Raw genomic sequence first — 22,492 nt, 5'->3', positions numbered from 1 at the left:
ATATGTTTATGTTGTATGTGTGGGAAAGTAGAGGTTAGAGAACTTAATAAAAAGCTGCCTGCTGCGCTGAGCAGGCAGACATCTCTCTGGCTCATCCGAGTGTCTCATCATCCTTGTGTGTGTGTGTGGCGTGTCTTTCTTCCCCTACAAGACCAAGGCCTCCGACAGGTATCCTACGACATACATAAATTACAAATAGGGATAGACATAAGTCTTTCCAAAAGATGCTTGAACACCCAGATATAGAAAAGATGGTGCAAGAGGTGAATAAAACACAAAGGTAGAGTAAGTAGGAGAACATCATTGATAGGACATCTTTACAGGGTACTCCACTACAGCACCACAAGTGTTTCACTATTTAAGACATCCAATACTGGTTTTAGGAGCCATCATGATTCTGCTATCCCTCTTAAATGCCTAGCTATGATACAAATTAAGTGCCATGGCCAAAAGGATGCAGCTAATTTGGGCACTGATGCATACCTATCAAAACCCATTAGAACTTGACGAAGGAATTCCTAAGTTATAAGTAAAAGGGGGGACTGAAACAGAAGGCCAGGCCCAAAAGAATTAACTAAGAAATTTGGGCCTGCTAACAAGCTACTAACATCCAAAACGAACTGTGCTTCTTTTGTTCTACTTCCTGGACCAAAACTTAAGAGAATGGTAAAAGAACAAGTAATAGGCCTAGAGGTAATAAATTAAGATGCAGTAGGATAAGGTAGACATTTGAAATAGAAGAAACAGGCTGGGAGCCAAGGCCTTCTCCAAGCCTCAGTGAGCGGGTCAAGAACAATAGAAGAGAAGAGAGGTCAGGCCCAGGAAGATGAGAATTAGCCCCCAGACCCATGGGATGAAGAGCGGATGTCCCACCAAAATTGAGGGCCAAGAGAAGCACCGCCCCAAGCCCCGCCTGAGCTCCACCTATACTCCGCCTGTTATTAATATGTATAGATATATGTTGTAATCACTTGAATATGCATTTAATCATATACAAAGATTGTATAAAAACTGCTGATTTTGTGTGAAGCCTTCGAGCAAGTTTGTCCAGCACGAGCTGGTTTGCTCCCAACGTTGAATAAACAAATACCTTGCTGCTTAAAGATAAAAAAGTCTCTGAGCAGTTTCTTGGACCGATTTTTCGGATTCAGTCTCCTGCCCAAAGAGCTGTGCCCCCAGGGGACGACTCCCCGAGGAGGCCCAGGCGTTGTGGGTGCTGCTGCTCCTGTGCACAGCCTGCTACTGTTGTCTGTGGCTTGGGCAGCAGCCACTGTGCAGCCCTGCCCCAGGAGCCCCGCGCCCTCCCCGTGCTGGCAGCAGCTCTGCGGGCCCAGAGCTCTGGCTCAGCGGGTTCTGGGCCACAGACCCGTGGCCTGGGCAGCCACGGGGGTCCGGGCTGGCCCACAGCCCTGCCTCTGCCCCTGCCCCTGGCCGGCAAAACCCAGCAGGCGTGCCCCAGCAGGGCCCCCTTGCCCTCCTTGTCCCCAGCCAGGCCAGCCTGGTCCCCTTAGCGCTGTCCCCACCCTCCTGACCAGGCCTCCAGGCCTTCTGCAGCAGGCATGGCAGACGCCCCAGGCAAGCGCCACAGCAGCCGGCCAACACACGGGCAGGACACAGACAGCACTTCCTGCCTGTGACAGGGCTTCTGGCCATCTCCAAGGACCTTTTTCTCAGGGATCCCCATAGCTCCAGGCTTTGCCCATCTGCTCTGCTGCAAGCTTGGAGGCTTCAGCAGAGCACCACCAAAGGCCAAGGGCACTTAGGGTTCTTTCTCTTCTCACCGCAAACCTGGGCAAGTGTTGCTAAGCCCAAGGACCCTTTTTCCCCTCTTCCCCAATCCCCTGTGGAAAGTGAGCACCAAATAAGACTCCTGAGCCTCTGTACGTGACAAGAGGAATTTTATAGTCCCATGCTGGGGTCGAGGAAAGTGCTTGCAGAGCAGGGGTCTTCCTCGCAGGCTCACGTGGCCCCAGCAGACACAGCTTCCCACGTCAACCCTCCACAGAGCTCTGGCAGCACAGGCAGAAACTGCCCCACAGAGCAGGCCGGGTCTTGCAGGCCCTGCAGAGCCAGTCTCGCAGCTGCGGCCGTCTGCAGGATGGAGCTCTATGGACAGCTTCGATGACACGGCAGCTCTGACGTGCCAGGCTCGAGACGGTGGGGCTGGTGTCGTTCCTCATACCCTCAAGGGCTGCAACAGGGAGCAACAGAGCCAAGGTCAGAGCCTGGATCTGTGGCCACCCAAGAAGCCACTCCAGCCAGGGCCATCTCACCCAGTTCTTGCCATGGCCAAAAGGGAGCAGGGCCCAACAGGATCAGCCGGAAGGCGCTGGCCACCAATCCCCCCCGTGCCCCTGAAATCTCTCCCTGCTCTGCCCAAGCCGTTCCTCATGCATGCAGGGAGCAGAGCCCTCCGCAGCCGGGACAGGATTGCAGCTCCCTGCCCAGGCTCTGTGCTCCTCCACCAGCCCCCGCTGAGACCACGCTGCCCTCACTCACTGTCCATGATGTCCTGCAGATCTTCAGGTTGTCCCTGCATATACCTCCCGGCCATCCCTGGGAAGACAGGTGCTGTCACGGCCCAGCAGCACAGCTCCCTCCCAGCGGCGCTGCCGGCCCGGCCACACGCCCTCCTGCCCTGGCAGGGCTGAGCCCGGGGCCTTCCGGCCTCGGGACGCCCCAGGGCTGGGCTGGCACAGGGCGGCGGCAGCCGCCGGGGTACTTGGGGCTCCACAGCACATCCCTGGGCCGGATCCTGCTGCCGCTGCAGCAGCCGGGGCTGGGGCCGAGCTGCGGTGGGGCGGGGAGGGACCTTGTGGCTCACCTGTGAACCTGATGGCCGCCTCGCGCAGGGGCTCCTGTGGGCTCTCCAGGTATGGAAGGGCCTGGCGCAGGTACTCGGTCACTCGGCTCCGCTCCTTTTCCAGCTGCAGAGAGCGGCAGGGCACGGAGGGAAGGGTTGGCTGGGGCTCTGCCCCTTGGTCGGGCGCTGCCTGCACCCAGCACTGGCCTCCCCTGCCCGCACCCCCAGGGAAGGCAGCAGCGTGTGGGGCGCAGGCTGCTGTCCCGCAGGCGGCTGCAGCAGTGGGCAGGGGCACAGGGCCAGCCCCACACTCTGGGCATCGGGGGCTGGGGGCTGGTCCAGCCTGGGGCTGGGGCTTCATGGCCGTCCTTACCAGGCACTCGCTGAACCTCCACAGCTCCTTCTTCTTCACGATCTTCTCAAGATCCCTCCTCTTCACTAAGCCGGCCACACAAAGCAGCGCTTCCACAGAGGCCTGCAGAGTAACAAGCACTGGGAGATGGCACCACGGTCCAGGGCAAAGGACCCGTGTCCCTGGAGCAAGGCCAGGAGGAGGCTGGAGCCCCTAAGGTGCCAGGGCAGGAGGCAGCCCAGCCCCCTCCCATGGGGACACCAGAGCCCACAAGTGCTCACCTCTGCCACTCTCTGGTTCTCATCATGGCAGTGGAAGAAGAGTGGAAGCAGGCTCTGGTGTACGTGTGGCTTCAGGGGCTTTTTTCCCTCTTTCTCTACCATCAGCATCACCCCACGGAAGAGGAGGATGGAGGACAGCTGCACACTGCTGTCAGCCTGGTGGAAATGGAAAGACCTCAGCACTGAATTCTCCAGGCCCACCTGGGCACAGGCCTGAAAATCCACAAGGCACAAAGTTTCCTGCCAGCACCCACTGCCTGTGGCTGTGGGGCACAGAGCCTTACGTTGTCGAAGAGCGGCTGGAGCGCCTCAGCCAACTGCAGGGCGGTGGGGCTGGAGAGTCGGATGTCTTTGTCCGAGAACAGAAAGCCGAGGATAGCGACAGACATCCTGACCAGCTCTACATCTGCGTCCCACAGGAGCTGAACCAGGCTTTGGGTCAGGCTGCGCATTCTTTTGGCCTGTGAGGAACACAAGGCTGTGCTGTGAAGCCCTGAACGGCTGCAGCGCCAACCCCGCTCTGGTGGGGCAGCCCCACGGGCTGCTGCAGGGCCCAGAGGCCAAAGGCCTGTCCTGAGGCACTCGGGCAGCTGAGCGGGGAGGCAGCAGAGCTGGCAGCGGCTGTGCTCCCAGCTCCAGGATTCCAGCACGGCTTCAGCCAACTGCCCCTTCCTCACCGTCACAGCATCCTGGCTGAGCACCACGAGGCCTCTCAGCACCTGGCGACGCATCTCTGGGCACTCGCTCCACAGGTGCCTTGAAAGGATCGGCAGGATGCTTTCGCCGCAGTCGGTCACCTCCAGGTAGACCAGGGCCTGAAAGGCACGGAGCGGTGACGGGCTGCCCGGCCGGCAGCAGCCCGCACCCGCACAGGGCTGGGCCCAGGCAGCAGCACAGGATGAGGCACCGTCCCAGGCAGCCCTGCCCAAAAGCAGCAGTGGCTCTGCAGAGCCCCTGGGCTCCCTGCTCTGCGCAGGACACTTGCCCACTCCTCTGTGCCACCCAGCCCTCGGATTCCTTGGCCTTGAGGAGCCACGAGGGAAGTGAGATTGCTGGTAGCAGAGGGACCCAAAACACAGCTGGGCACAAGTGTCACCCCAACAGCAGGGGGCCAAGGGCGCACAGTGGAACCCCCCCCTCTGCCCCAGCTCCGTTCACTGGGCTTCCCCCGCAGATGCGGCTGCAGAAGGCCAGAGAGGTGGAGGCAGCTCGGCCAGGCAGTGCTCGCCATCAGGCTCACCTCCACAAGGAACGCCATGGCAGGGAGCTCCCAGGGACACATCTCTTCACTGAGCAGCTCCAGGAGGCAGCATACGATGCTGCAACACCAGGCTGTGCAGGCAGAACACATCTCCCTGGCAGGGGGAAAAAGGCACTGTCATGCCCAAGCTGGTTGGGCAAGCCTCTCTCGCCACTCACTCCCAGAGGCCTGGTCTTTCCCCAGCACCCTGGCAGGGGATGAGGGCACTCTGGCAGGCGGCTCCTCCTGTGCACCCGCCTCTCCCAGCCTTTTCCACTCTGCTCGGCCATCCCTCGGTGTCAAGGCCCTCTGGCCCACGACCACGGGCACTGTAGGGGTGCCCCGTGCAGAGGGCAGAAATGACAGGGGCAGCGGGGACAAGGGGGTCTCACCTGGCCAGCAGACCCACCGCGTAGTGGTGGGTGTCAGCGCTGAGCAGCGTGTCCCAGCCACGCTTGCGTTCCATGGCCACCAACACGCTCTCACAGCGCAGACGGTGCAGCAGGGCTTTGATGGTCACCACTGCAAACCTGTGTGCAGAGCAAAGGCCAGGTCATGCTGGGAGCCCTGGCCAGCCCCAAAGGCAGGGACAGGAGGACTGGGATGGAGCACCTGTTGGGGTTGGTGGGAAGGCTGTGTTGCTTCTGGCATTCCCTCCAGAAGGTGTCAACCTCCTCCAGCATCTGCACTGTGCTGAAGAACACTTGGAACAGCAGATGCACAAAGAGGTTGGGGAAACACCCCCTCACTGCACGCGTGCAGCAGAGCAGATGGAGGATCTTCCAGAGTGCCAAGGTTGCCTGCAAAATGTAAACCAGCCGGAGACAGTGCTCAGTGCCCAGACATCCATGTGGCAGGGCCCGAGCGCGGCAGGGAGAGGCCAGGGGAGACGCAGGAGGAGCACCCGGCCTGCTGCCCCTGAACCTGCCCCTAAGCCAGCTTTGCAGCCCAGTGCCTAAGGCAGGGAGATGCAGTGCTGGGGGAGGAGGAAGAGCTGCCAGGGAGGAGACGTGAGGGTGAGCAAAGGCCAGTTCCAGAAACTCACAGCCAGGGCAAAGACTTCTGTTTCATCCCCATCCGAGGTGCACATGTTGCAGGCTGGCCAGCTTCCCAGGACAAGGGCAAGTATCTGCAGCACCGGCTCGGCAGTACTTCTTGAGGAGATGATTGTCCTCCACATGGTCACCGCAGCTCTGCGGGGTCAAAGCTCTGTGTCAGCGGGCTCTCAGCCACAGTGCCACGGCCTGGGCACTTCCCGCTCCCAGGTGACAGAGCCGCAGCACCGTGAGGAGCAAGGAGGGCATATGGGAGCAGGATGCGCGGCTGGCATGCCAGGGCTGGGAAACAGAAGAGCCAGAGGCTCCTGGAACTCTCGACCTGACAGACACCTGGGACAGGCTCTACATGGGAATGGGCTGGTGAGCCCTGGAGGCAGGGGGGCCCCATACCTGTCACAGGATGGAGCTGAGCGCAGCACAGTCACCGCCACATCCACGGGGTGTGCCTCGACCAGAGCCAGCACAGCCTTGTCTAGTCTGCGCTCAGCAGACGCGTTGGCCGTGAGCCACCGGTGGATGTACCTGACCAAGGCCGGCACCTGGAAGGGGGCACGGGGGAGAGTTGGAGAGCTGCCAGAGCCAGCAACTTGTCCAGCTTCCCCCGACAGATGCTTCCCTTCCCATCACTCTCCACCAGCCTCTAAGGCTGAGGGGGCCCAGCGGAGCCGGCGTGAGGGGCCACCCAATCCCTTCAGGCTGGAGCCCTGGCCACAGGCTGCTTACTTTCTTGGCATTGGAGACACCATTCTCCACAAGCAAATCCAGCAGGGCAGCACTGGTTTCGGCACTGGAGAGGTCAGAGTTTGCCATGCCCCCGGCGCCCATGGCAATGGTCTCTTCCCTCCAAATGCACCTGGTGAATTCGCAAACCATCTGCAGGAGAAAGGCAGGAAGAGAGGGATGTGCCCTGGAGAGCTTCCACAGAGGTGCCAGGCTGAGCAGGCCTGACAGCAGGCCCAGCCCAGGAGGCGACGGCTGCAGGTACCTGTGCTGCCCTGCGGAAGCGGCCACGGGCGCGGTCCTGCTCTTGTGTCCGGGCCCGGCCTGGATCTGGCAAAGAGCGAGCGCGGTCAGAGCTGAGGGGCTGCAGGACAGGCCGGAGAACACGGCCCAGCCCCGCGCTCCACAGGCGGGGCCGGCCCCAGGATGCCCAGTGCGTGGAGCTGCCGGGGGATCAACCCCGGGCCCTCCTCCCCCCTCCCTTTCCTTGGCCATGTCCACAGGGGATGGGATGGCAAGAGGCCCATCTGGCTTCAGCCACCAGCCCTGGGGCCCAGTTCTGCCACTCACCCTCCTGCAGGGGCTGGGACCGCTCCGCCTCCTCAGGCTGCTGTGACAGGGCAGCTCCAGGGCCTTCCTCCTCCCCCTCCTTCAGCCAGGCCAGCTTGGGCACCCTGGGGGGGCTCTGCTCCATGTCTCTGTCTGGCTTCACGGCTTCCTGCAGGACAGATGGGATGCAAAAGCTCTGGGTCACCAAGTCCTGCACAAGTGCCTTGAAGGCACCTGCAATACAGGAGGTTTGGGAACACTCCGGCTCATCAAGTCCCACAGGCTGGCCTGGAGGGGCCATGGGGGAGTTGGAGAGCTGCCAGAGGGAGCAATTTTCCCACTTTCCCCCGAGAAGGGCTTCCCTTCCCACCACACCGTGCTGGCCTCAAAGGCGGAGGGGGCCCAGCAGACCTGACTAGAGGGGCCACACAATCCCTACCCACAGGCTGCTTACTTCCACAGAGACAACTCTCTCCCCGGGAATGTCCAGACTAGGAGCATTGGGCAGGCGCTGAACGGGTGTGATGTCAGTGCCTGCCATGCCCTGGGTGGTTGCGCCATCAGCCTCGGCCGTGAGCTCACTCGGCGTGGGGTCAGGCTGTGCCATGACCTCGGTTGGTGTGATCCTGGTCTTCCTACGCCGAATGCCCACAAATTTCAGAAAGGCCTACAGGAAAACAAAGGGCATGGAAGAGAGGGATGTGCCCTGAAGAGCTCCCACAGAGGTGCCAGGCTGAGCAGGCCTGACAGCAGGCCCAGCCCAGGAGGCGACAGCTGCAGGTACCTGGGCTGCCCTGCGGAAGCGGCCACAGGCGCGGTCCTGCTCTTGTGTCTGGGTCCGACCTGGATCTGGCAAAGAGCAAGCGCGGTCAGAGCTGAGGGGCTGCGGGACAGGCCGGAGAACACAGCCCAGCCCCGCGCTCCACAGGCGGGCCCGGGCCCGGGATGCCGGGGGCTGCCGGGAGCTGCCGGGGATAAGCCTCAGGCCCTCCTCTCCCCTCCCTTTTCCTGGCCACGTCCACAGGGGATGGGATGGTAAGAGGCCCAGCCGGATGTAGCCACCAACCCTGGGGCTCAGCTCTGCCACTCACCCTCCTGCAGGGGCTGGGACCGCTCCGCCTCCTCAGGCTGCCGTGCTGGGCCAGTCCCAGGGCTGTCCTTCTTCTTCCTCCCGAGACACCTGCCCAGGCTGAAGCGTCTCCCTGCCATCCTACAGTCGGGCCTCAAGGGCACCTGCTGCAGGGATTGGAGACGCCAGGGAAAAGCTCCGGGGCACCGAGCCCCAGAGAATGGCCTCGAGGGCACCTGCCGCAGGAACTGGAGACTCCTCGCCAAAGCTCCGGGTCACCAACTCCCGCGGTCTGGCCTCGAGGGCACCTGAAAGAGATAAAAGCCTACGAAACGCTACGGGTAAGCAAGTCCTGCAGTGCGGCCTCAAGGGCACCTGCCGCGGGGCTTGGAGACACCTCGCAAAAGCTCCGTGTCACCAAGTCCCACGGTCTGGCCTTGAGGGCACTTGCAGCACAGAAACGCCTCCAAAACGCTCCGGATCCGCAGGGAAGGAGTTGGCTGCGCGGGGGCTCCGCACAACACCGCTCTCTCCCGTCCGTCCCGTCGCACGCTCCGAGGAGCACTGAGGCGTGGCCACCTCACCACCACTACTATGTCAGCACGTGTCACAAAGGGCCCTGTGACACCCTGCCCAAGGGATAGTGCTGAAGCAGACCAAGGAAAATCCATATGGAATCCATAGAGTTTGATGTAGTACTGTGTGTGTTACAGCCAGATAGGGGAATTTATTGCTCTTATGTAATGAGGGGTCAGGGGGAGAACAGGTTTAGTAATTGAGGCATAAAAGATGAAAGCAAGAAACCAACAAACCCTTACATTTTGTTGGCTTTGTGGCTTTCAAGTGACTGCCTCAGTAGTCACTGCTTTTTCCTGTCATAGTCTGAAACAGTTTCTCAAAGACAAATCATATTGCTTTTCATGTTTTTGCATAACATTGAATAATATGAAATCTTTGGGGATCTCTCTTTGGATTGGGTTCTGTAAAAATATGGATACTTGAGAAGAAAGTCTTTGAAAAGGAAGAAAGGTTTTGTTTAGTTGGTTTTTTCTCATGTAATAATATCATGCATGTCTTGTTGAAATACACCTGGCATGGCAACAAATGTTTGGTAAATTCGACTTTTTTCCTGGCATCGATTTAAAAACTGTCTATCATTTTTTATTCTGACTGGCCATTCCTACTCAGTAGGGAGTAGAGGATCACTTCAATCAGTTCACAACCAGTGGTCACAATTAGCTTTTACTATCTATTCCATAAGAATAACACTGAAATTTTTATGTTTTCTTTTATTCATTATCAATAGCAAATTTACAAACAAGGACTTATTTATTATTTATAATTACAGTAAATATTATTTTTGTACCAGAGTTTCACTGTGTAGGACATACTTTTATTTTGTTTGTTTCCTGCCCTTCCTTTGGTTATATTTTTTGTCTTCTTGTCAAAACTGTTCAATTCTAAGTAGAGGAGTCCCAGAAATTGCAAGCTCTGTTGAAGAGAACTTGCTGTTCTTTAATAGAGCAGTGCTTGACCTGCCTATACATGGTGCAAGTTGGGGAGCAAAGCAGTAGCAAGAAACAAAAATTCTTGACTTTTTCATCTGTTCTTTTTTCTTTTCTTTTTATTCATGCATTAATCTCCAGATAGAGACATAGTCTGGTAGTACTTTCTTGAAGGAAAATCACTTTAAAACAATGAAACACTCGGCTTTGAGTCAGTGTTTTGTGGCTTTTAATTAGTCCTAACCAACAAAGAGAGAGAAGGTGGTTATGATGTCAATGGAAGACACTACAAAATCTATTGTTCCTCAGTTGTTGCACCAGGATCAATGATTGCTGATACTGTCAAGAAGCCCATGAAAATATTGACCCTGGAAGGAGTTGAACAGATAATATTAAGGTGAACTTTAGTCAGTGAAGAAGCTACTGAAAACTCCAAAGTTAGCCTTAACAGAACAACTTAGGAATTAATCTGTTTCTTAAGCTTACTTCCACAAACCTTTACCTAATAACATACTCTACTTCTCTTCCCTGCTGCCCCCAACTTTAGTTCTGTTACAGAACACAGGTGCAAGCTCTAACAAACACAGACAATTCATACATAGATATATTTCCTTTCTTATGGAGCCTGACTCTCATGCAATGCTTTTGATGACTCATTGGGTCTTTTTCTTGTCTACCCACTTTTTGTTCCATGTAACTGTCCCCCCTTCTAGATGTATATAAGCTGGATGAGATTTAATACACAATAAAGTATTTTGTATTTATTGAAAGCATTTCAACCAATACACAACCAACTGAGTTTTTCAAGCTCGGGAACAGATGAGCATAAAGTCTTTATGCTGCTTATTGGACAAGGAGTAGGAACAGGCCCTGACAAATTACAAGATGATTTCATGGAAAATTAGGAAAAGTCTCTCTCTCAAGGTAGCCACAGTACCTGAATTCATCATACCCCCTATAAATTTTATGCAGACATAACAGTTATAATAGTGTTATTATTATCACTTTAGAGTGATGGTGATGATTTACTTAACAGAATATTCAATTTACTTATCCTAACAATACAGCAAAAAAATAGAACATTTACATTGTCTTCCTTGTGCCAGAAGGAAACCAAAATGGAGAGAGTGTATGTCTTATCCTACACAAAATCATCATGATCTCAGTTCATAAATCTATGATGTCATCTTGAGTACCACAATAATTATTTACTCACTGAATTATCTGTCATCTTGAAAGAGAAAATAATAAGTCATTTTCTTGGCTTTTGTTTTAAAGTAAACAATAGTAGTTTTCCATTCCAAACTAAAGAGGACCTTTCCATTGATCATGAATCATGGTCATTGGAGGGGGGCTTAAAAAATGATTCTTATCTTCTAATACCTGGAGGAAAGTGAGATGGCTACTACTGTTTTCATGCAGAAGAAATGCAGGTTTACTTCAGCTTCTAGTTCAAGTGGTGTATAGATAAGTATAACAAGTATTTGTTAACATGCAGTACTATTAAAGCCAGAATGTTTGCCTCCTAAATACTAATATAAATCCCTTGATAAAAAGCAGATTTTTATCAACAGTCACAGTATCTCCTGTAAATTCAGAGACAAGATAATGTACCGCAGTTTAGGCAGAATTTGGGTTGACACCAGATAGATAAGCAATTTTGCACAAAGTTGAACTACTCCTTTGTCCCAGTTCCAAATTATTTTCTTCACTTTGAATACCGATTAGTAACTCATAATCGCTTTCCAAAACGAGGTTTCCACACAGGTTTTTTTCCACCAAATAAACCCAAAGCCATATTGGTTTGTACTCATTATTGTACACTTCTCTGCTACTGTCAGAAAATTATTTAAGCATTTCAAGTGATATCAGCATTGTGGCATTTAAAAAGTTATTCCAAAGGTGTACTCTAACAGACTGTCATTCGGTCTTTCAAACTCTACAGAAGATACTTTTTTCACTAGCATACTGATGCACAAAAATCTTTTCATGCAAATGTTCCCAAGCTCTATAACCATCAGCTGCTCTCAGTTCCACATTATTCCAAAGGGTCTTAGACAGAACCAAGAAACATGTGAAAATTACCAGTTGTTGGAGAGCAGAGTACAGGAGATTACTAACTTGGTACGGGCTAAACTGGACAAAAAATAAGATCGCTTTTATTGCACTCACTGTGCACTCACCTTGACTTACTAGACATCTCAAGAAACAAGACACATAAATCTATTTTAGTCCTTTCAATGAGGCTTTCATTCTCACAGAGGGCAGTCTGAGAGAGTTTCTCTACTGTGTATACAGCCTGGGTGTTCATATGAGGTGTGTAACACTATCTAATCTAGAATAACCCTGATATTCACTCGTTTGACCTTCTACAGGCCATCTAAACATACAGATTGACCATGTATCAGAGACTGCAGAGTCAAGAGCCTTCTCTGGGGCTTATTTCAGTAAGAAACAAAAAAGACTAGCCAGCTTATGGGATGAACTCTTAGAAAGTGGCCTCCTTCAATCTGAGCATTACCTAATTAGGTGAAGTAATACTGAAGGGTAAAAAATTGAGGATTACATTAATGAAGGAACTGTGTATCCCAAAAACTCATGCTATGAAAATAATTTCTGGGGAGATGACTTACTGGATAATTCTGTAACGGCTGTAATCCTATCCTTCATAGAGCCAGTCTAAATAGAAAGGAGACCAGTAACAACTAAAAGGTTGTCAATAGCTCCTATAAAGTGAATTGGGCAAGAATGAGGAGTACTGTGAAAACAGGGTGGTTCTCCCACTCCATCATCTTCCTTGACAGAGGAGTTCTAGTCCTTAAAACTGCCAATCGGGTAGTTTTTGGACTATCATTTTCATTACTGTTTCAAAACGTAATATGAAAATAGGGAGTTCTGTCTCTTCCCTCTTGTAGATTTCATTCATCATAGCATTAGATGGCTTCGTTTCTATCGCACATACCAAGTAATTAGATGATAACATTAACTCGTGTTTGCCAAAGTGAAATGCATGGATGGCACAAGCATTCTCTTCGGGGAGACTACATGCTCAGAGGAAAAGCAGCAATATTCAAACATGCTGAGAAGGAGCAGGAAAGAGAGCATTTGCATTGATTATTCTTCAAGTGAAATTAAAACTAGCAAACACAGCAAGGGCAGTCAGCTCAGTGCCAGTGTCACGTCATTAGGAAATGCTTGGTAAATGAAGAAAGATGCAAACATACTCTAATTATGCTCTAATCAAACTGTTGCGATGGTGAGCTCTGCACATATGGGAGAGGATAAATACAGTAAAAATCTGTTTTATCCTGGGCCTTTTCTATGTGGCATTACTGGTATTTTTTTGCCAATAACCATTACATTTTAGTACCAGTCTGGGTCCCACCTCAGCATTCTTTTACCTTTATTTCCACAGTAGTATTTCTACAAAAGGATTATCATAGAGGTGCATTTCATTAGCATGAAGCTACATAGATTTTTTAGATTTGGAATAATGGGGGTGCTGCTTGAGTTTAGTGGAACAGTAGCAAACTGTTCCATTCTATCTCATGGAAACAAAATAACTGTTATGCTCCAGCTCAAAATGCTGGAGGCAAACGTAGAGAACTTCACTGCTTCTAGCACCATTCAGGGATTCATTAGGTGGCTCTCAAGATACCCAGCAGTTCTTAAGGAGCAGAATGTTAAGACTATGGGAATCGAACTCGCAGTTGAAGAAAGGAAAGTGTTGGCAACTCCCTGGCCACTGTAGATACTATTGCTAGTCTTCTCTGTATTTCTTTGGACTCCATTAGCTGTTTAAAAAAAACACAGGAAAATTACCCTCAAGCTAAACAAGAGGCTTATACTAGGCATAAACCCAGGTTGGGAATGTAATTTTCAGTAAACCGTTGGCCAGGCTGACAATAATTACATTATGCCACTGGTTTCCATCAGGAAACACACGGAGTCAAATTATACAAAGAAAATAAATCAATAAAGCCCTTAGGACTTGAATGGGTGCTTTGTATGACCAAAAGCAAGCTGTTTTGTTTTGTTTCTTCATATGTTCATACAATATATACTGGAGCTATGAAGAATTGATGAATCTTGTCATGCTTTTCACAGCCTCAGTTATGGGAAGTGACATGACTGAGAGTTATACTTGTTTTATGTGGCCAACAGGCTTTCGGAAGGATGTCATCATATATTTTACTCACATCTCTAGAATATGATTGGAAACAAATACTAGTTATGAATGGATTCACAGTGAGGAAAATTTGTATAGAGTCCATGAAGGAAGGGTTACTGATTCTTCCTAGAGGTGAAAGAGAGTAGCAAGCCTGGTAAATAAATCAGGAACCCAGTGTACCAGTGCATTACTACCAGAAGTACTTGCTTGAATATTTTTTTTTCTGAGTAGTATGATTATTGCCATCGAGATGTTTATCTTACTGCTTCTGCAGTGCTTTCCACTGCTTCACCCTTCGGAACAGCTGTAGAGTCCCCAGGTGAGCACTCTTTCTTCTGATCAGGAAAGAGGCAGGGAACAGAGGTCTACAACTCTGAGCACATTTTCTGAGAGCGGGAAGTGGTGGTACCAGAAGCAACAACAGGAAGGAATTTCTTCTGTCATTCGAGTCTTCCTTCTGTCCTACTCACTAAAGCAGCCAAAACCAAGGCCTAAAGAGGAGAACCTCTTGTCCTGTCTTACAAAGCTGTCTGTCTGTCCTTCACTGTTCTGTCCTTCAAAGGTCTCCCTGTGTCCCAAGTGCCCTTCTCCTTTCGAATTTTTTGCTCTGATATCTTAAGAATTTTCTCTCTGTCTCAGTCTCATACGTTGTCTTGTGCTGTAAGGATACAAACTAAGAAAAAGTTTAAGTTGGGAGCTTAAGTCTTACTTTCTTGATTTTTTTTTTTAGGAATTATTGCTTTTGTAAGAGTAATTCAAAACTCTTGTTCTCAGGTGGTCTTAAAAAGTCTGAGAAGATTGTTTTCTTTCCTTGATGCAGCATTACTATTTTCTAAACTGTCTCAAACCATGAGGGATGGTCCTTGATTCAGCTCTAATATATTTTACCCAGCACCCAGAGTCAGAACTGTCAGCAGGACTCAAGAAAGCTGCTTTGGCATTTGCCACTGACATCTTCATCCCTTCTCCTGCTTTGTACACTTACCAGCTTAGACTAGTCCCCTTGCACATTAACTTTGATCTTTTTTCCACTTTCCAGTAAAGATTTTGCTCAATTTTTTGCTCTACACATCCTGCTCTTCCCTCAAGGGCTGCCTGTTCCATGCTACCCCTTCACCCAGACGATTCATAGGATTTCTCATCTACTTCTTCAGACCTTTTTGCCCAGTGAATCAACTTGTATACTCTTTATATTAATTAGGTACTAGCTGTCACCCAAATGCTTTTGTGAATAACTCTGTTTCCTGCCTAAACACAGGAGTTCCATCTCAGTTCCTCCTGCTCAAAACGTTCTGCTCTCTGCAAAGTCTTCTGGACTCTGCTGAGGAAAGCCAAACCCTTCAGCTCTTCTCACTGACATACCTCAGTGCCTTACCCAAACTCTTCTTGCTGAGGTAAACCACAGCTTCCTGGCAAACTGAAAATATTACTAATTGTGAATATGGAAAGTAAAGCCCTTGTTCAGATTCAAAGAACCATGAATGCTATCTTTTTTTGCAGACAAGAGGATGGGGGTGGAAACAGAGAAGAGAGGGAGCAAGAAAATTGTTTCCCTCATGTCATCTCCAATATTTTGGAGATCATCCTGCATGTACAGGAGAAATAATCAAGCCTAGGGACAGTGTTAAAAATGAAGTGCTAAAGAGCCTTTAAACATATAGTTCAAGAACTGGATGAAATTCATTCAACTGAATGGTATTTAACTACCTCTGGCACACTTCTCCACCAAACTGCTTCTAAGCAGACCTGGCCTGCGGCAGGGAATAATGACAGAATGTGCTTTGAACACTATAAACAACTACAACACGTTGTGGGAATACCACCTTGTCGCTGGTATGTTGAGATGGCCAAAGTGACGCAGAAACAGTCTTCTTCCACAAGCAGGACAGGAGAGGGATAGATCCTTTATTGGAACAAGTCACCCCATTTATAACCCTTGGCATAACATCCATGTTACACCACAACTGGTGCTTTTTCATAAACATACATCACGATTGACTGCTCTACAGCAATCTCACGATGATTCAGCATTTGTAGACTCATAGTGGCTAAGCTCCAGCAAGCTCACCGTGACTCCACAGAAAGCTCACAGTATCTGCCTCTATAGTCCTGTCTTCCTTCTGACAGACCTGCTGTTAACCCAACACGACCTATGCAGTGAAGCCAAACTGACTGCAACTATTAAAATAATGAGATGTTATTAGAGTTCTAAGAAATGTATGAAATCCAATCATCAGAGTACTCGCAGAATTAACCCCAGTATTCATCAGACAGTTCAGTGCTGTAATGCACTGTGCAGAATGGTGTCACCTGGCTGTGTTTGTAAGAAGCTTGTCCCCGTGGCACGGTTGGGATCACAGGCTGTGCTGATTGCTGTGTTGACAGTAATGTCAGGTGAACTAATTAGAACTCATGGAAAGCCAGGGAACTCAGGTGAAAGCAATAACACCAGGGCAAGTCAAAGTAAGCCCCATCTTGTACAGGGCGACTGTTGTTGTAGTCTTTCTTTCCCTCTGTTGTGTAAAAATTCTTCTTCAGAGGTGTCAAAACAGTTTTCTTCTGTCACTTGAAATGTTGATACCTTGCAAAGTAACCCTTAATCGTGAGAGAAAGGGTCCTGTGCATAGCCTATTTTTTTTCAATTCCAACATCTAGACTATGTGATTTGAGAAGCACTACAGACTATAGATAAGGCAAACCTTCTGCCTACAGAGGCAGGAAAGAAAGCCTGGATCCTTGGGCTTCCTGGTGCACTTGGTAGGCCAACCTGAGCACCCCATGGGCAGTAAGAGCTTTCTCTCCTGGCACTTTTACCCTGGGAGAAATATTGGTCCATCTGGAATTTTCAGCGTGGGACTGGCAGTTGCAGCGTAGGCCTAAAAAAGAAGAAAACAACCCTTCTCCCAAAGAAAGAAAGCCTGGAATCTTTGGCTTTCTGGTGCACTTGGTGGCTCAGCGTGGTCACTCCATGGGCAGCAGGAGAATTCTGGTGTGGCACCTTTGGTCTGGGAGGAATCTTGGTCTATGTAGAATATTGGGAGTGGGACTGGTAGTTGCAGCATAGGCCTAAAAAAGCAAACCACAGCCCTTCTCCCCGGAAAGAAAGCCTGGAACCTTTGCCTTTCTGGTGCACTTGGTGGCTCAGCCTGGGCACTCCATGGGCAGCAAGAGCTTTTTTGGTGGGACTTTTGCTCTGGGAGGAGTCTTCATCTCTGTGGACTTCTGGGACTCAAACTGGCAGTTTCATTGCAGGGCTCAAAAACAAAACAAAAAAAAAAGGCGCTTATTGGCAGGACAGAAAGCCTGGAACCTCTGGCTTTCTGGTGCACTTGGCGGGCCAGCCCGGGAACTCCATGGGCAGCAGGAGAATTCTGATGTGGCACCTTTGGTCTGGGAGGAATCTTCATCTGTCTAGAATATTGGCAGTGGGACTGGCACTTGCAGCGTAGGCCTAAAAAAGCAAACCACAGCCCTTCTCCCCAGAAAAGAAAGTCTGGAACCTTTGGCTTTCTAGTGCACTTGGTGGCTCAGCCTGGACACTCCATGGGCAGCAAGAGCTTTCTGTCCTGGCATCTTTTATCTGGGAGAAATCTTTGTCCGTATACAATTTTAAGAGTTGGATTCACAAATAGAGGACAGGGTTGAAAAAAACAAAACAACAGCTCTTTCCCCAGGAAAGAAAGGCTGTAAGGTTTGGCTTTCTGGTACAGCTGGTGGGCCAGCATGGGCATTCGATAGGAAGCAAGAGCTCTATGTCCTGGCACCCATGGTCTTGGAGGAATCTTCATCCGTATTCAATTTTCAGAGTAGGTATGGCAATTTCAGCGCAGGGCTAAAAAAAAAGGGAACCAAGTGGCCTTTCCCCCAGGAAAGTAAGCCTGGAACCTTTCACTTTCTGGTGCACTTGGTGGGTCAGCCTGAGTACTCCACGGGCAACAAGAGCTTTCTGTCCTGGCACCTTTTCTCTGGGAAGAATCTTGGTCCGTCAGGAATTTTGGGACTGGCAGTTGCAGCTCAGGGCTGAAAAAAGCCAACAACAGCCCCTATACCCAGGAAAGAAAGCCTGGAACCTTTGGCTTTCTGGTGCACTTGGTAGGCCAGCCTGGGCACTCCATGGGCAGCAAGACCTTTCTGGTGTGGCACCTTTGGTCTGGGAGGAATCTTGGAATTTTGGGACTCGAACTGGCAGTTTGAGCACCGGGCTTAATAAAAAGGAACAACAGTTGTTATCCCCAGGACAGAAAGTCTGGAACATTTCAGAAGAAACAAAGTTCCAATACCTCAGGTGGGGGGAGAAACCCGTGGCAACCTGGGGAGGGGGGAGGGAAGGCAGGACTGTCCCCGCAGTTCAACAGCTGCTCACAGCCACCTGCCACTGCCCCGAGTCCTGGCAGGGCTGGTGTCCGTCTCCTGCCCAAAGAACTGTGCCCCCAGGGGACGACTCCCCGAGGAGGCCCAGGCGTTGTGGGTGCTGCTGCTCCTGTGCACAGCCTGCTGCTGTTGTCTGTGGCTTGGGCAGCAGCCACTGTGCAGCCCTGCCCCAGGAGCCCCGCGCCCTCCCCGTGCTGGCAGCAGCTCTGCGGGCCCAGAGCTCTGGCTCAGCGGGTTCTGGGCCACAGACCCGTGGCCTGGGAAGCCGTGGGGGTCCGGGCTGGCCCACAGCCCTGCCTCTGCCCCTGCCCCTGGCCAGCAGCACCCAGCGGGCGTGCCCCGGCAGGGCCCCCTTGCCCTCCTTGTCCCCAGCCAGGCCAGCCTGGTCCCCTTAGCGCTGTCCCCACCCTCCTGACCAGGCCTCCAGGCCTTCTGCAGCAGGCATGGCAGACGCCCCAGGCAAGCGCCACAGCAGTCGGCCAACACACGGGCGGGACACAGACAGCACTTCCTGCCTGTGACAGGGCTTCTGGCCATCTCCAAGGACCTTTTTCTCAGGGATCCCCATAGCTCCAGGCTTTGCCCATCTGCTCTGCTGCAAGCTTGGAGGCTTCAGCAGAGCACCACCAAAGGCCAAGGGCACTTAGGGTTCTTTCTCTTCTCACCGCAAACCTGGGCAAGTGTTGCTAAGCCCAAGGACCCTTTTTCCCCTCTTCCCCAATCCCCTGTGGAAAGTGAGCACCAAATAAGACTCCTGAGCCTCTGTACGTGACAAGAGGAATTTTATAGTCCCATGCTGGGGTCGAGGAAAGTGCTTGCAGAGCAGGGGTCTTCCTCGCAGGCTCACGTGGCCCCAGCAGACACAGCTTCCCACGTCAACCCTCCACAGAGCTCTGGCAGCACAGGCAGAAACTGCCCCACAGAGCAGGCCGGGTCTTGCAGGCCCTGCAGAGCCAGTCTCGCAGCTGCGGCCGTCTGCAGGATGGAGCTCTATGGACAGCTTCAATGACACGGCAGCTCTGACGTGCCAGGCTCGAGACGGTGGGGCTGGTGTCGTTCCTCATACCCTCAAGGGCTGCAACAGGGAGCAACAGAGCCAAGGTCAGAGCCTGGATCTGGGGCCACCCAAGAAGCCACTCCAGCCAGGGCCATCTCACCCAGTTCTTGCCATGGCCAAAAGGGAACAGGGCCCAACAGGATCAGCCGGAAGGCGCTGGCCACCAATCCCCCCCGTGCCCCTGAAATCTCTCCCTGCTCTGCCCAAGCCGTTCCTCATGCGTGCAGGGAGCAGAGCCCTCCGCAGCCGGGACAGGATTGCAGCTCCCTGCCCAGGCTCTGTGCTCCTCCACCAGCCCCCGCTGAGACCACGCTGCCCTCACTCACTGTCCATGATGTCCTGCAGCTCTTCAGGCTGTCCCTGCATATACCTCCCGGCCATCCCTGGGAAGACAGGTGCTGTCACGGCCCAGCAGCACAGCTCCCCCCCAGCGGCGCTGCCGGCCCGGCCACACGCCCTCCTGCCCTGGCAGGGCTGAGCCCGGGGCCTTCCGACCTCGGGACGCCCCAGGGCTGGGCTGGCACAGGGCGGCGGCAGCCGCCGGGGTACTTGGGGCTCCACAGCACATCCCTGGGCCGGATCCTGCTGCCGCTGCAGCAGCCGGGGCTGGGGCCGAGCTGCGGTGGGGCGGGGAGGGACCTTGTGGCTCACCTGTGAACCTGATGGCCGCCTCGCGCAGGGGCTCCTGTGGGCTCTCCAGGTATGGAAGGGCCTGGCGCAGGTACTTGGCCACTCGGCTCCGCTCCTTTTCCAGCTGCAGAGAGCGGCAGGGCATGGAGGGAAGGGTTGGCTGGGGCTCTGCCCCTTGGTCGGGCGCTGCCTGCACCCAGCACTGGCCTCCCCTGCCCACACCCCCAGGGAAGGCAGCAGCGTGTGGGGCGCAGGCTGCTGTCCCGCAGGCGGCTGCAGCAGTGGGCAGGGGCACAGGGCCAGTCCCACACTCTGGGCATCGGGGGCTGGGGGCTGGTCCAGCCTGGGGCTGGGGCTTCATGGCCGTCCTTACCAGGCACTCGCTGAACCTCCACAGCTCCTTCTTCTTCACGATCTTCTCGAGATCCCTCCTCTTCACTAAGCCGGCCACACAAAGCAGCGCTTCCACAGAGGCCTGCAGAGCAACAAGCACTGGGAGATGGCACCACGGCCCAGGGCAAAGGACCCGTGTCCCTGGAGCAAGGCCAGGAGGAGGCTGGAGCCCCTAAGGTGCCAGGGCAGGAGGCAGCCCAGCCCCCTCCCATGGGGACACCAGAGCCCACAAGTGCTCACCTCTGCCACTCTCTGGTTCTCATCATGGCAGTGGAAGAAGAGTGGAAGCAGGCTCTGGTGTACGTGTGGCTTCAGGGGCTTTTTTCCCTCTTTCTCTACCATCAGCATCACCCCACGGAAGAGGAGGATGGAGGACAGCTGCACACTGCTGTCAGCCTGGTGGAAATGGAAAGACCTCAGCACTGAATTCTCCAGGCCCACCTGGGCACAGGCCTGAAAATCCACAAGGCACAAAGTTTCCTGCCAGCACCCATTGCCTGTGGCTGTGGGGCACAGAGCCTTACGTTGTCGAAGAGCGGCTGGAGTGCCTCAGCCAACTGCAGGGCGGTGGGGCTGGAGAGTCGGATGTCTTTGTCCGAGAACAGAAAGCCGAGGATAGCGACAGACATCCTGACCAGCTCTACATCTGCGTCCCACAGGAGCTGAACCAGGCTTTGGGTCAGGCTGCGCATTCTTTTGGCCTGTGAGGAACACAAGGCTGTGCTGTGAAGCCCTGAACGGCTGCGGCGCCAACCCCGCTCTGGTGGGGCAGCCCCACGGGCTGCTGCAGGGCCCAGAGGCCAAAGGTCTGTCCTGAGGCACTCGGGCAGCTGAGCGGGGAGGCAGCAGAGCTGGCAGTGGCTGTGCTCCCAGCTCCAGGATTCCAGCACGGCTTCAGCCAACTGCCCCTTCCTCACCGTCACAGCATCCTGGCTGAGCACCACGAGGCCTCTCAGCACCTGGCGACGCATCTCTGGGCACTCGCTCCACAGGTGCCTTGAAAGGATCGGCAGGATGCTTTCGCCGCAGTCGGTCACCTCCAGGTAGACCAGGGCCTGAAAGGCACGGAGTGGTGACGGGCTGCCCGGCCGGCAGCAGCCCGCACCCGCACAGGGCTGGGCCCAGGCAGCAGCACAGGATGAGGCACCGTCCCAGGCAGCCCTGCCCAAAAGCAGCAGTGGCTCTGCAGAGCCCCTGGGCTCCCTGCTCTGCGCAGGCCACTTGCCCACTCCTCTGCGCCACCCAGCCCTCGGATTCCTTGGCCTTGAGGAGCCACGAGGGAAGTGAGATTGCTGGCAGCAGAGGGACCCAAAACACAGCTGGGCACAAGTGTCACCCCAGCAGCAAGGGGCCAAGGGCACACAGTGGAACCACCCCTCTGCCGCAGCTCCGTTCACTGGGCTTCCCCCGCAGATGCGGCTGCAGAAGGCCAGAGAGGTGGAGGCAGCTCGGCCAGGCAGTGCTCGCCATCAGGCTCACCTCCACAAGGAACGCCATGGCAGGGAGCTCCCAGGGACACATCTCTTCACTGAGCAGCTCCAGGAGGCAGCATACGATGCTGCAACACCAGACTGTGCAGGCAGAACACATCTCCCTGGCAGGGGGAAAAAGGCACTGTCATGCCCGAGCTGGCGGGGCAAGCCTCTCCCGCCACTCACTCCCAGAGGCCTGGTCTTTCCCCAGCACCCTGGCAGGGGACGAGGGCACTCTGGCAGGCGGCTCCTCCTGTGCACCCGCCTCTCCCAGCCTTTTCCACTCTGCTCGGCCATCCCTCGGGGACAAGGCCCTCTGGCCCACGACCACGGGTACTGTAGGGGTGCCCCGTGCAGAGGGCAGAAATGACAGGGGCAGCGGGGACAAGGGGGTCTCACCTGGCCAGCAGACCCACCGCGTAGTGGTGGGTGTCAGCGCTGAGCAGCGTGTCCCAGCCACGCTTGCGTTCCATGGCCACCAACACGCTCTCACAGCGCAGACGGTGCAGCAGGGCTTTGATGGTCACCACTGCAAACCTGTGTGCAGAGCAAAGGCCAGGTCATGCTGGGAGCCCTGGCCAGCCCCAAAGGCGTGGCAGGGACAGGAGGACTGGGACGGAGCACCTGTTGGGGTTGGTGGGAAGGCTGTGTTGCTTCTGGCATTCCCTCCAGAAGGTGTCAACCTCCTCCAGCATCTGCACTGTGCTGAAGAACACTTGGAACAGCAGATGCACAAAGAGGTTGGGGAAACACCCCCTCACTGCACGCGTGCAGCAGAGCAGATGGAGGATCTTCCAGAGTGCCAAGGTTGCCTGCAAAAA

The 22,492-nt window shown here is 53.5% G+C and overlaps 3 protein-coding genes across 4 annotated transcripts in view; all 3 read right to left on the bottom strand.

The window, feature by feature from the left end:
* Window positions 1–1,795: 1,795 nt before the first annotated feature.
* On the bottom strand, window positions 1,796–4,777 carry LOC127466222 (maestro heat-like repeat-containing protein family member 6). Its single transcript, XM_051776837.1, has 8 exons — window positions 4,677–4,777; window positions 4,114–4,251; window positions 3,721–3,897; window positions 3,437–3,592; window positions 3,177–3,278; window positions 2,825–2,927; window positions 2,500–2,556; window positions 1,796–2,191 (listed from the first exon to the last, which is right to left on the bottom strand). Exons 1-8 carry the CDS (start codon window positions 4,716–4,718, stop codon window positions 1,992–1,994), a joined length of 975 nt encoding a protein of 324 aa, XP_051632797.1. The 5' UTR covers window positions 4,719–4,777; the 3' UTR covers window positions 1,796–1,991.
* Window positions 4,778–5,049: 272 nt separating this feature from the next.
* Window positions 5,050–22,492, bottom strand: part of LOC127466211 (uncharacterized) — a 34,605-nt gene continuing 17,162 nt past the window's right edge. Inside the window, exons 1-10 of one of the 2 annotated variants that reach the window (XM_051776822.1) lie at window positions 8,095–8,103; window positions 7,788–7,852; window positions 7,458–7,670; window positions 7,025–7,172; window positions 6,720–6,784; window positions 6,458–6,607; window positions 6,125–6,273; window positions 5,722–5,869; window positions 5,289–5,476; window positions 5,050–5,206 (exon numbers count right to left, since the gene is read on the bottom strand). In XM_051776822.1, the coding sequence (XP_051632782.1) occupies window positions 5,065–5,206; window positions 5,289–5,476; window positions 5,722–5,869; window positions 6,125–6,273; window positions 6,458–6,607; window positions 6,720–6,784; window positions 7,025–7,172; window positions 7,458–7,610 (1,143 nt within the window). In that variant the 5' untranslated portion in view covers window positions 7,611–7,670; window positions 7,788–7,852; window positions 8,095–8,103 and the 3' untranslated portion in view covers window positions 5,050–5,064. Of the gene's footprint in view, window positions 5,207–5,288; window positions 5,477–5,721; window positions 5,870–6,124; window positions 6,274–6,457; window positions 6,608–6,719; window positions 6,785–7,024; window positions 7,173–7,457; window positions 7,671–7,787; window positions 7,853–8,094; window positions 8,104–22,492 lie in introns of those variants that run through there. The other variant, XM_051776823.1, reaches the window with a different exon arrangement.
* LOC127466086 (maestro heat-like repeat-containing protein family member 6) overlaps window positions 18,806–22,492 on the bottom strand; it is a 38,724-nt gene continuing 35,037 nt past the window's right edge. The window contains exons 12-18 of the mRNA XM_051776690.1: window positions 21,117–21,254; window positions 20,724–20,900; window positions 20,440–20,595; window positions 20,180–20,281; window positions 19,828–19,930; window positions 19,503–19,559; window positions 18,806–19,194 (exon numbers count right to left, since the gene is read on the bottom strand). Of these exons, the coding sequence (XP_051632650.1) occupies window positions 18,995–19,194; window positions 19,503–19,559; window positions 19,828–19,930; window positions 20,180–20,281; window positions 20,440–20,595; window positions 20,724–20,900; window positions 21,117–21,254 (933 nt within the window). The 3' untranslated portion in view covers window positions 18,806–18,994. The remainder of the gene's footprint in view (window positions 19,195–19,502; window positions 19,560–19,827; window positions 19,931–20,179; window positions 20,282–20,439; window positions 20,596–20,723; window positions 20,901–21,116; window positions 21,255–22,492) is intronic.

The sequence above is a fragment of the Manacus candei genome, unplaced genomic scaffold (assembly GCF_025592945.1).
Source record: "Manacus candei isolate 608988 ecotype Guabito, Panama unplaced genomic scaffold, ASM2559294v1 h1tg000009l, whole genome shotgun sequence".
NCBI lineage: Eukaryota > Metazoa > Chordata > Aves > Passeriformes > Pipridae > Manacus > Manacus candei.
The sequence above is the reverse complement of the archived record's forward strand: the minus strand, read 5'-3'. Positions and strand labels throughout refer to the sequence as shown.